The sequence below is a fragment of the Staurois parvus genome, unplaced genomic scaffold, assembly GCF_062004578.1.
Source record: "Staurois parvus isolate SC_StPar_1 unplaced genomic scaffold, SC_StPar_1.0 ptg000151l, whole genome shotgun sequence".
In the NCBI taxonomy this organism is placed as follows: domain Eukaryota; kingdom Metazoa; phylum Chordata; class Amphibia; order Anura; family Ranidae; genus Staurois; species Staurois parvus.
Window position 1 is genome coordinate 2,054,615 of NW_028317947.1, and position 13,253 is coordinate 2,067,867.

The 13,253-nt window shown below is 46.3% G+C and overlaps 1 protein-coding gene across 1 annotated transcript in view; it reads left to right on the forward strand.

The window, feature by feature from the left end:
- TBX21 (T-box transcription factor 21) overlaps positions 1–13,253 on the forward strand; it is a 63,451-nt gene that overhangs the window by 44,047 nt on the left and 6,151 nt on the right. The window contains exon 4 of the mRNA XM_089674318.1: positions 10,875–11,021. Coding sequence (XP_089530444.1) covers positions 10,875–11,021 — 147 coding nt within the window. The remainder of the gene's footprint in view (positions 1–10,874; positions 11,022–13,253) is intronic.

Genomic DNA, 13,253 nt, shown 5'->3' on the forward strand with positions numbered 1-13,253 from the left:
CCCCGCCATCGGGTGGTCATGGCAATGCCCCAAGACCAGGGTTCGGGCTTCCTCCGGCACCTCAATTCGATCTTCCCTCCATAGGAGTCCCCCCTTGTTCTGGAGCGGCCCTCCGCCTGGGGTAGAGATGGTTGTGGATGCCTCCATTAACTTGGAACGAAGGTCCGACTGAAGGGCCAAGAAGTTACCCGAGGACAGGATGGTGTCGGGTACTGGGATCTCCTTGGCGTCCTCGTACATACGTGATAACGCATCGGGCTTAGTGTTCTTTGATCCAGGCCGGTGCCTAATGTGGAAGTTGAATCTTGAAAAGAATAGTGCCCATCTTGCCTGTCGCGGGCGAAGACGCTTGGTGGTTCTCAGATATTCCAAGTTTTTGTGGTCAGTAAATATTAAGATGGGGTGCACCGCACCTTCCAGTAGGTACCTCCATTCCTCTAACGCCGTCTTGATCGCCAGTAGCTCTCGATCCCCGATATCATAATTCTTCCCTCTATCTCCTCTTTATCTTCCCCTTCTCTCTCTTTTGCTTTCTCACATCGTATGGGACTGCACACAAACACCTTCTCCAAGGGCTGCTGATCTCCGGGCAGCAGGAAGGGGGGTTGCAGCCCCATACGATCCGTCAGTGTAGGGAGGGAGGTAGGGAGATCCCAGAGAACACAGCACAGCTCACCTGCTCCGGGCTTATTCCTCTCCGACACTTCTCCTCTCCCTGCTCCAGGCTGTCCCCTGGTCCTGGCTCATCAGCTGCTGGAGGGAGAGGTACAGAAGCATTGCTCTGCAACTGCCCTCCCCCGCATCAATTCTTCTGCTGTTCGGGCCACTGCAAGGGTATCGGTGCCCCTGCCCTGGGGGACACACTCGCCCCCACCATAATTTCCACTCGCCATTGGCGAGCAGGCGAGTGGAAATTTCAAGCCCTGGTGTAAGTGTTAGTCAGCATGGACAGTAAGGCACAGATAGCAGTTAAAACTAGGTCAGATTTTCTAATCCTTCCCAACTCTGCTTAGCATATGGTTCTTGTTCTTGACTATGTCCCCTGTGAAGGGGTTTTCCATCGCTACCTGCGATGAAAGTGAGGGACCTCCCCCAATAAAGGCAATAAAAATCTGAAAGAGACTCTAACCCTTTCTTTCTCTATCTAAAATAAAATATCATATCTTGGGCTTTAAAAGACTTCTGATTCTGAAGACTGTAAGGGACCGCCTGGCGGTACCACTAGCACTCCACTGAATAGGCGTCCCCAGCACACGGAATCTAAGTCCCAGGGTGCTTGTTCACCAGGGCCCCTGATGGTGGGGATGGACTTGGAGCCCCCCGAGACCAGGTCGTGGCTACTGGGTGCGTCCGGCAGTGGTAGTGGTATGCGCCAAGGGCTCCCATGGGGAAGAGTCTGATGTGAGGAGGTCAGAGGACCCCACTGCAAGGGATGGATGGATGAGCAAGGTCAGACGGGCCGGGTCGGTAACAGAGAGGACGGCAAGGTACAAGGCAGCGGGCATAGAATGGTTGGGTCACACGCCCGGTCAGCAACAGCAGGTTCAATCAGGGGCATTCAGGAGAGAGGTCAGGCAAAGCAAGGGTCAGGATAGGAGAAAACAGCAAGGTCAGGTACAATCCGGGTCACAACTTACAAGGTACAGGTTCACAGGTTCACAGGATGCAGGGAAGACCAGAAGGCACTGAATGACAGCTCAGGGCCATTTAAATATCCCGCCCTGCGCTGCCATTGGTGCCCAGCGGGCGGCCGCGGCTTCTACTGCGCATGCGTGAACTCGAACGCCGCGGCCGGCCCGGACCTAGTGCCCGTGTCCCTGCACAGGGCGGTGCACTGCGCCTGCGCCGGGACCATCGCGGCGGGGATCGGAGAGATCCCTGACATTGCCCCCCCCTACGGGCAACCTCCGGATGCCCACCCGATCTCTCCACCACGGGTGATCGCGAAAAAACCTCCGGACAAGTCTGGGTGCATGGACATTATGGGCTGGTTCCCAAGAATTGTCCTCAGGGCCATAGCCCTTCCATTTGATAAGGAATTCGGTCTGGCCTCCCCTCCTTCGACACTTCGGGATTGTTTCAACCTCAAATTCTTCTTCTCCCTCGACCGTTACGGCTTCCGGGGGTCTAGATTCCCGGTCAGGGAAGGCATCAGGGACTACTGGCTTCAGCAGGGACACATGGAAGACTGGGTGGATCTTGAGTGTGTCAGGAAGGACGAGTTCGTAGGCCACTTCGTTAACCATCCGTTTAATGCAGAAGGGGCCTATAAATTTGGGTCCCAATTTCTTTGACGGGCAAAGCATTTTTAAATTGTACGTCGCTAGCCAAACCTTCTCCCCAGGCCGCAACACCAGATCTCCTCTCCGTTTCCTATTGAATGCCTTCCTGTAGTCTTCCTGGGCCCGACTGATGGCCTCTTGAAGCTTCTTATTGTTCGCGGAGAAGAACGTCACCACATCTTGCGTTGCTGGTACTGGGCATTCCGAGACCAAATCCGGGAGGAAGACTGGGTGAAAGCCATAGTTGGCAAAGAACGGGGACTGTCCCATCGCTGAGTGGTGGGCGTTGTTGTACGCAAATTCCGCTAGGGGTAAAAGTGGCATCCAGTCATCTTGAGTAAATGAAGTGTAGCATCTTAGGTATTGCTCTAGGGTCTGATTGGTCCTTTCGGTTTGACCGTTAGTTTGAGGGTGGAACGCAGAGGAGAGAGACAATTTGATGTCCAGGGCTTTGCACAGTGCTCTCCAAAATCTGGACGTGAACTGGACCCCCCGGTCCGAGACAATGTCTTCGGGGACCCCATGCAGCCTTACTACCTCACGAATGAAGACTCGCGCAGTCTCGGCCGCCGAGGGGGTTTTCTTCAACGGGATGAAGTGGGCCATCTTGGACAAGCGGTCCACGACCACCAGGATTGCCGTGTGGTCTAGTGATGGCGGAAGCTCGACTATAAAATCTAACGAGATCTTTTGCCAAGGCCGTTCAGGAATCGGTAAGGGTCGCAGCAGACCCCAAACCTTGTTTCTTGCTGGCTTGTTCTTCTGGCAGGTGATACAGGACCTTACATAGCCCTTACAATCTTTAGCCATGTCCGGCCACCAGAATGAGCGTCGGAGAAGTTCCAGGGTCTTTTCTGGGCCAAAGTGCCCCGCCATCGGGTGGTCATGGCAATGCCCCAAGACCAGGGTTCGGGCTTCCTCCGGCACCTCAATTCGATCTTCCCTCCATAGGAGTCCCCCCTTGTTCTGGAGCGGCCCTCCGCCTGGGGTAGAGATGGTTGTGGATGCCTCCATTAACTTGGAACGAAGGTCCGACTGAAGGGCCAAGAAGTTACCCGAGGACAGGATGGTGTCGGGTACTGGGATCTCCTTGGCGTCCTCGTACATACGTGATAACGCATCGGGCTTAGTGTTCTTTGATCCAGGCCGGTGCCTAATGTGGAAGTTGAATCTTGAAAAGAATAGTGCCCATCTTGCCTGTCGCGGGCGAAGACGCTTGGCGGTTCTCAGATATTCCAAGTTTTTGTGGTCAGTAAATATTAAGATGGGGTGCACCGCACCTTCCAGTAGGTACCTCCATTCCTCTAACGCCGTCTTGATCGCCAGTAGCTCTCGATCCCCGATATCATAATTCTTCCCTCTATCTCCTCTCTATCTTCCCCTTCTCTCTCTTTTGCTTTCTCACATCGTATCGGACTGCACACAAACACCTTCTCCAAGGGCTGCTGATCTCCGGGCAGCAGGAAGGGGGGTTGCAGCCCCATACGATCCGTCAGTGTAGGGAGGGAGGTAGGGAGATCCCAGAGAACACAGCACAGCTCACCTGCTCCGGGCTTATTCCTCTCCGACACTTCTCCTCTCCCTGCTCCAGGCTGTCCCCTGGTCCTGGCTCATCAGCTGCTGGGGGGAGAGGTACAGAAGCATTGCTCTGCAACTGCCCTCCCCCGCATCAATTCTTCTGCTGTTCGGGCCACTGCAAGGGTATCGGTGCCCCTGCCCTGGGGGACACACTCGCCCCCACCATAATTTCAACTCGCCATTGGCGAGCAGGCGAGTGGAAATTTCAAGCCCTGGTGTAAGTGTTAGTTAGCATGGACAGTAAGGCACAAATAGCAGTTAAAACTAGGTCAGATTTTCTAATCCTTCCCAACTCTGCTTAGCATATGGTTCTTGTTCTTGACTATGTCCCCTGTGAAGGGGTTTTCCATCGCTACCTGCGATGAAAGTGAGGGACCTCCCCCAATAAAGGCAATAAAAATCTGAAAGAGACTCTAACCCTTTCTTTCTCTATCTAAAATAAAATATCATATCTTGGGCTTTAAAAGACTTCTGATTCTGAAGACTGTAAGGGACCGCCTGGCGGTACCACTAGCTCTCCACTGAATAGGCGTCCCCAGCACACGGAATCTAAGTCCCAGGGTGCTTGTTCACCAGGGCCCCTGATGGTGGGGATGGACTTGGAGCCCCCCGAGACCAGGTCGTGGCTACTGGGTGCGTCCGGCAGTGGTAGTGGTATGCGCCAAGGGCTCCCGCGGGGAAGAGTCTGATGTGAGGAGGTCAGAGGACCGCACTGCAAGGGATGGATGGATGGATGAGCAAGGTCAGACGGGCCGGGTCGGTAACAGAGAGGATGGCAAGGTACAAGGCAGCGGGCATAGAATGGTCGGGTCACTCGCCAGGTCAGCAACAGCAGGTCAAATCCAATCAGGGGCATTCAGGAGAGAGGTCAGGCAAAGCAAGGGTCAGGATAGGAGAAAACAGCAAGGTCAGGTACAATCCGGGTCACAACTTACAAGGTACAGGTTCACAGGTTCACAGGATGCAGGGAAGACCAGAAGGCACTGAATGACAGCTCAGGGCCATTTAAATATCCCGCCCTGCGCTGCCATTGGTGCCCAGCGGGCGGCCGCGGCTTCTACTGCGCATGCGCGAACTCGAACGCCGCGGCCGGCCCGGACCTAGTGCCCGTGTCCCTGCACAGGGCGGTGCACTGCGCCTGCGCCGGGACCATCGCGGCGGGGATCGGAGAGATCCCTGACAGTATGTATAGTGTATACTACAAAAAAAATTTTGCAGTCCACCGCTAAAGTGTTCGGGTTTGGCTTGAAGAAAAGGTGGCAACCCTACCCAAGACAGCAGGAAGGGATCCTGATGCACAACATGTGAAAGAGTCCCAATGCGCAACCATAATAAAGGCCCCCACGACGGGAGTAAAGGACCCCAGGATCAGTTCTAAGGGCCCGGGCTCAGAGGGAAGGGTCCTGGGACCAGAGGTCAGGTCATTTTAGAATAAATATCTGTAAAACATGTGGTCACCACAGACAGCTATATATTCAGAGATTTACTCTACAGTAGCACTCGTCAAGAGACAGAGATTCTTTAAGTTTGCTATAGCGCATTAGAGATATTTCAAAATGTGGTCAAGTGGATTCACACGTGTGGTGTGAAGTAAAGCTCCGTTTTCACAGCTAATTGACAGAGTAGTTGTTCAGCCGTTCACTGACATGTGCAGTTTAGGAACGGTTCCCATAGAAGTCAACAGCGTGTATTCCGCACCTGAACCGGATCACACTGCTCAGAAATCGGACAGGACTCTTTTTCAATCCGCACTGCCAGTGCACCAGACATATATGAACAGGAACCATAGGAAGCAATGTTATTTGGCATGTCATGAGGATTGGATGCAGTTCAAACCACATCCGACTAGCATATATGTGAAACGGCACTTAATATTGAAAAGGTCAAATCAAATATTACAAACTAAGAGACAATAATGCAACAGAGAAATACAAAGGAGTTGAGGGTGAGGATACTTAACAATGTCCTGGTTCAGGAGAGTCCAATCAATCAAGTAAGGTGGTACATTGGCTCTCATATGACTTGACAGGTGTTCCTTGGTTTGCAGTTAATCAAGAGCTGACAACTTGCAGGCAGCCTCTTTTTCTTGCTTGCGAGGGGGGTGTTGTCAGAAATTATCTGACTAATTAAGAGGCTGAGGGGTGGCCATAGGATGTCTCTGTGTTTATGATCATGCCACAGATCCAGTTTTCTATAGATATTAATATATTAAAATACCTACATGCTACAGTCTGCTAACATGCATATTATTGTCAAGCACTGAATTACCTTCAGAATGAATATACTGTAGATCAGGGGGTCTCCAAACTTTTAAAAAAAGGGCCAGTTTACTATCATTTAGACTTTAGGAGGGCTGGATTGTGACTAATGGGGGTCAAAAATGTTCTGGACTCAGCATCAGTGAGAATTAACCTTACCTCAGGGTTAGTAGTCAGTTACATAGTGCCCGTGGTCAGCAGAAGGAGGAGATATAGTAGCCCATTATTGGTATTTTTGGAAGGGACTGTACCCCATCATTGGTATCAGTGGGAATAAGAGTACTCCAACATTGGTATCAGTGGAAGAAACAGTGCCCTATTGTTGGTGTCGATGTGAGGAATAGTGTCCCATAGTTAATATCAGTGGGAGGGATAGTGCCCCATTATTCCTATTAGTGGGTTGAATATTGCCCCCATCATTGATATTACTGGGAAGAATAGTGTCCCATCATTGATACTAGTGGGTTGAATATTGCCCCCATCATTGATATTAGTGGGTAGAATAGTGCCCCCATCATTGATATTAGTGGGTAGAATAGTGTCCCATCATTGATACTAGTGGGTTGAATATTGCCCCCATCATTGATATTAGTGGGTAGAATAGTGTCCCATCATTGATATTAGTGAGTTGAATATTGCCCCCATCATTGATATTACTGGGTAGAATAGTGTCCCATCATTGATACTAGTGGGTTGAATATTGCTCCCATCATTGATATTAGTGGGTAGAATAGTGTCCCATCATTGATATTAGTGGGTTGAATAGTGCCCCCATCATTGATATTAGTGGGTAGAATAGTGTCCTATCATTGATACTAGTGGGTTGAATATTGCCCCATCATTGATATTAGTGGGTAGAATAGTGTCCCATCATTGATATTAGTGAGTTGAATATTGTAGTGGGTAGAATAGTGTCCCATCATTGATATTAGTGAGTTGAATATTGCCCCCATCATTGATATTACTGGGTAGAATAGTGTCCCATCATTGATACTAGTGGGTTGAATATTGCTCCCATCATTGATATTAGTGGGTAGAATAGTGTCCCATCATTGATATTAGTGGGTTGAATAGTGTCCTATCATTGATACTAGTGGGTTGAATATTGCCCCATCATTAATATTAGTGGGTAGAATAGTGTCCCATCATTAGTGTCATTGGCAGGAATTATGTTCACTGTCGCTATTAGTGGGAGGAACAGTGTCCCAAGGGCTGAATAAAGACTAGCAAAGGGACGCGTCCAGCCCTTGGGTGACAGTTTGGAGACCATTGCTGTAGATAGGCAGTTTTTCGATGCCCAGTTTGCCTAGTGGAGGAATTGGTCTGATTCTGCTCCCAGTACTCCAAGAGTAACAGTTTTTGGACTCAAAATGTTACAAATGACTCGAGGGATGTAAATACTGTATGTCCTTATTCTGGCTGTACTGTTAATATTTTATTAACTTAATTTAATAATGATTTTAAATTAATAATTAATTTGGTTATGAAATACACTGGGATTATGGATTCTACCAAGAAGAGACAGGAATGTGTATCACTAATCCAGCTAAAGACTGTTAAATGACTGATGTGCCTGAGACCAGACCAAGCATCTGTTGAAACTCTAGTTACTCAGGCTGACAGTTTTATGAGCTACTGAGATGTGTATTGGGGGTTAGATTCTGCTTGTCCTATTAACAAACTGATAAGGGGTGTCAGGCATGCAGCTAAAAGGTTGTTAATTGTATAAACTGAAGGAGGAGGAAGGGCAAAGGTGACTGCAGCTATGTCTCTCCTTACGACAAAATGGCATAGTAATTTGGGACCTCAACAAGCAAATTGGCTTTTCGTGTGCTCAATGCGCACAACTATTGCAGCAGGTGCATATAAAAAGAAAAGCCAGGGGAGACATTGGAGGAGTGGGAAAGAGACTGTGTAGCTAGAAGGAGCATGTAAGAGTTCGTTCTAAGCCATGCTGTTCTGGTCCGGAATGAATTGGGTCAAAGAATACAGAGTAGCTGAAGAAGCTGAAGAGACTACAGTCAAGATAGTCATTCGTGAAAGAGACCATCCCAAGGAGACCTGTTAGCCGTAGGAGCACAAGAGTCACCACCATCACATCCACATCTCCAGTTAAAGGGCCCTCCCCCCACCATCGGGTGCCCATCTCTTCGCTGGTTGCTATACAAAGACTGGGTGAGAGAGTCGCCGACCTACATATCGTATTCAGTTACAATCAGAGTGCTGTCATTCAAGTTTTAAAGACATTCTTCTGCATAGGCCTTCATTGAATGACCAGTACACTAGTGCCCTTTATTGCTGCAGACTGCCATCACTCATCTGCCATCATGATCTCTGCCTGCAGGTTGCTGAGTTAATCCCTTGCTTCATGATAGGCAGATTGTGCTCCTTGTGACTTTGCTGTTAAGACCGAGTTTACCTTGCAAAGTGCATCAAGCCCACAGATTCACTTCCTTATAGTGACTTTGCCACACCGTAAAAAAAATTTGATCTACAGCTCCACATCCTAGAGTGACTTTTGTTATCAATTTTATATTTCTTAAAGTGACATTTACCTGCAATTCCCTATTGTAATTGAACTGTGCCAAAACAGCTTCATCTCTTAAAGTGACCTGTACCAATAATTGTGCCTCTCGAAAGATAATTATCCTGTTCACGCCACTTCTTAAAGGGAGAGCATTTTGTATTGCGCGCCAACGTCAGGGCCCCAACTAAGCCGGGCCTAAGAACCAATTATTTAAGACTGTTTCACATTCAGGCTCCATGCACACTGGCTTAAAAATTGCTGCTTCTACAGGAGTTTTCTGTTTTGCCTGTAGAAGCAGCTCAGTGTTATCCTATATGTTCATGAACATTAGGGCGATTAGAGACATATTTTACACTCCACGTTTTGAGGCAGGAAAAAAAAACTTTTTGTTTGCGTTTTTGATTGGTGCTTTCTGGCAGAAAAAATGCTAAACTCCTAAACTGTACAGAAAAACGCTCTATATCAGTGTTTTTTTTCTGCCAAAGGAACTGAAGTTTTTTTTAACTGCTTTTTTTTCTGGTTCACAGGGGATCTAGTAGATTCTCAGGCTTAAACCTACACTCTCCCGACTGAGAGCCCACAAGTGAGCTAGTCAGATTGATTCCTTGTTTATCCATACATGTCTCACTTGGGGAGCAATCTTCCAGTCTGAGAGCTATTGTTTATGTCCTTGGTCCTACAGGATATACTGTAAGTGGTCACACCCTAAAGGGCATTTTACAGCACTGTATTGCTACTGTCCTTATTTACTGTGCCTATCACATAACCCCTAAACTGTTACATTATTTTGACATTTTATTGCCACTGGTACAACCTGGTCATTTATTTTATCCCAGTTGGTGTGTATCTTTCTTCTGTAACTACCGAGAGTCTCCCAGGTCAGGTACTCTTGTGGTGACAATAAGAGTGGGGCTCCTGCTAGGTCCAAGGAAAGAGCAGAGGACCCAAATCTACCAGCGACTCCTTCGGAGGTAGCGCTACATATGGAATTGATTATTATCCTATTTAGCAATAATAAGAGAGTACATTCTTTAGGAACATACAAATACGATGTTGTAATTTTGGATCATTGTCTTCCACCTTGGTATATTTCACATCCTGTTATATTTGGTGGATATTTTTATTTATAATCAATAGGTATGGTACTGTTGAGGAAGTAAGTTGTTTCTAATTCTCCTTTATTCCAATATGTAATATATAATAAGGCCATATATAGAACTCTTTAATATTCTTTAAATCAGAAGCAATTCTGTCAGCAGTCACGGGTGTCAAACTGGCAGCCCTCCAGCTGTTGAGAAACTTCAAGTCCCATCATGCTTTTGCCTTTGGGAGTCATGTTTGTAACTGTCAATCTTGCAATGCCTCATGGGACTTGTAGTTTGACAAAAGCTGGAGGGCCGCCAGTTTGACACCTGTGATCTACTGTATATGCAGGGCTTTTTCCCCCAGAGAATAGGTGCAGGAACTCCCCCCTTCTGAGTCACCCCTTGTCTCTATCCCCTACCCACCTACTCACCATCCTTTGGTTCCACTGCCTACCCACCTACCAGTACCACCCCTTTTAGTGAATACAAAACCAAGTATACTTTTGTGGTGTTAAGTAAATTGTACGGAATATACTTAAAAAAACAAAAAAAAACATAAAAAGCAGTAAATAAGATCCCCTGTTGCCAGCAAGAAAAGCACACCCAGCAACAATAGAGCCACTCCTGCAACAGCAGACCCCACTAGCCACAATAGATCTCAACACACCCTTCCACAACAGTAAATCCCTTCCAGCAACAGTTGACCTTTCAGCAACAATAGACCTTTCCCTCCTCAAGAGATCCCCCCAGCAACAATAGATCCCCCAGCAGTGAGCATCAATAGACTTTCCAGCACATCCCAGCACTCACATACTTTCAGTGCTGGAGGTGCCGTAACTGCGTTCCCGCTGAAAAAAATCCCTGTGTATATGTATTAGCAGTCATACAACAGTGATGTGTTTAGGCTGCTCTCTACAACTTGCACCCCAGCTATAATATACTGGTACTTGGCAGGAGGTATGCTCTGGCTGTATATAACCCACCCTTGACAGCAGTGATAAGAGGAGTCAGTACATACAGCTCCTATTTTTTTTTATTCTTCCATGCATTCATCGCTTTTAGAAAAATGAGGACTCCATGAATAGTATGTTTCCATTAACCAGTTAATATGAGGATAAATTACATTTATTCTTTCATTTGACAGATGGTGGTACTGCAGTCCCTTCACAAGTATCAACCACGTCTGCATGTGACACGAGTGATGGAATCAGGAGTCGCAGAGAACCATAGTCATACCTTCACCTTTCCAGAAACCCAATTCATAGCTGTCACAGCTTATCAAAATGCTGAAGTGAGTACAGTCCCAATATTGGGACACATAATATATATTATCTTAAAGTGGTTATAAACTTTAATTTTTTTCCTTAAAAATACTTACTTACCTCTGCTCCTTATCTCCTTGTCGACTCCTCCTCTTAGGCTTTTAAAGCATGGCCTATGGAGATATTTAGGTACCGTCGCCATTCCACGGGTGTGGGCAATTTTAAAGCACGACATGGAAGTAGCTTTTTACTTGGTGTAACGTCATCTTTTATATTTTACTAAACAATTGAGTATTATAATATGTTTGTGCACACTAAAATTCATGAATGTTTTTTTTTTTAAATTTGCTTTTAAAAACCGGTGTAAAATGACGTGACAGAAAAAATTTAAACCACCACTTTTTTCTCCAGGGCCTTTGCTTTGAGAAAATATATAATGCTTGGGGGTTCTAAGTAATTATCTAGAAAAAACATGTATGTGAGAAGTGTCAGAACTGGCTTGGGCAGCAAGTGGATGAGGTCATTACAAAGGACAAGGGGGGGACTCTTTCTGTCTGGAAGTAGAGATTTAACCTCCAAATATGTTACATAGTTAGTCTGGCTGAAAAAAGACAAAAGTCCATCCAGTTCAACCAAAAAAATAAAATAAAATATATATATATATATAATCCTATACCCACAATTGATCCAGAGGAAGACAAAAAAAAAAACAGCAAAGCATGATCCAATTTGCTCCTGCAGGGGAAAGAATTCCTTCCTGGTCCCCTGAGAGGCAATCAGATATTCCCTGGATCAACTTTACCTATAAATATTAGTATCCAGTTATATTCTGTGCATCTAAGAAAGAATCCAGGCCTTTTTTTAAAGCCACTGAGCTGGCCAGAACCAACTCTTGAGGGAGTCTATTCCACATTTTCACAGCTTTCACTGTGAAGAAACCTTTTCATATTTGGAGATTAAGTCTCTTTCCCTTCAAATGTAAAGAGTGCCCCCTTTTCCTCTGTGATGACCTCAGGGTAAATAGCTCTACACCGAGTTCACTATATGAACCACTGATGTATTTATACATGTTGATCATATCCCCCCTTAATCTCCTCTTCTCAAGAGAGAATAAATTCAGTTCCTCTAATCTTTCCTCATAGCTGATCTCCTCCATGCCTCTTATCAGTTTAGTTGCCCTTCTCTGTACTTTCTCCAGTTCCCCAATGTTCTTTTTGTGAATTGGTGCCAAAAACTGAACTGCATACTACAGATGAGGTATTACTAATGATTTGTACCGGGGTAATATGATATCTATCTCTGGAGTCTATAGCTCTTTTAATACAAATAATAAAATATAGTTCTGGGCAGCTCAGTAGAGTGTTTAGAAAAAGAGCTGGATGTGTTCCTAAATACACAAAATATAACTGGATTCTAATATTTAGAGGTAATAACACCAGGGTTAGTTGATCCAGGAAATATCCGATTACCTCCTGGGGGATCAGGAAGGATTTTTTGCCCTGCTGAATAAAATTTGATAAAGAAGACAGAGAGCAAATAGGCTCTGGTGCAGTACCTTTTAATATGAACAATAAGAATTAAAGACTTAAAAAAAACTTAAAAACTCACACTTGTTGTACAATGACTTGTGCATGGCATGACATCCTAAGAACATCGCCGAACTGCAAGGTAACCAAGTCCTCTCATCGTATCCTGGGTAAAGCTCATATGACAGTATGGATGGTGTAGTTTATTTATTTTCAGGTACTTATATAGCACTGTCAATTTACGCAGCGCTTTACATATATACACTATGTTGCCAAAAGTATTGGTCGGCCTGCCTTCACACGCACATGAGCTTTAATGACATCCCAGTCTTAGTCCGTAGGGTTCAATATTGAATTGGCCCACCCTTTGCAGCTATAACAGCTTCAACTCTTCTGGGAAATCCTCAAGGTTTAGAAGTGTGTCTATGGGAATGTTTGACCATTCTTCCAGAAGCACATTTGTGAGGTCAGGCACTGATGTCGGACGAGAAGGTCTCGCAGAGAAGGCTCGCAGTCTCCGCTCTAATTCATCCAAAGGTGTTCTATTGGGTTGAGGTCAGGACTGCAGGCCAGTCAAGTTCCTCCACCCTAATCTCACTTATCCATGTCTTTATGGACCTTGCTTTGTGCACTGGTGCAGTCATGTGGGAACAGGAAGGGGCCATCCCCAAACTGTTCCCGCAAAGTTGGGACCATGAAATTGTCCAAAATGTCTGACGCCTTAAGAGTTCCCTT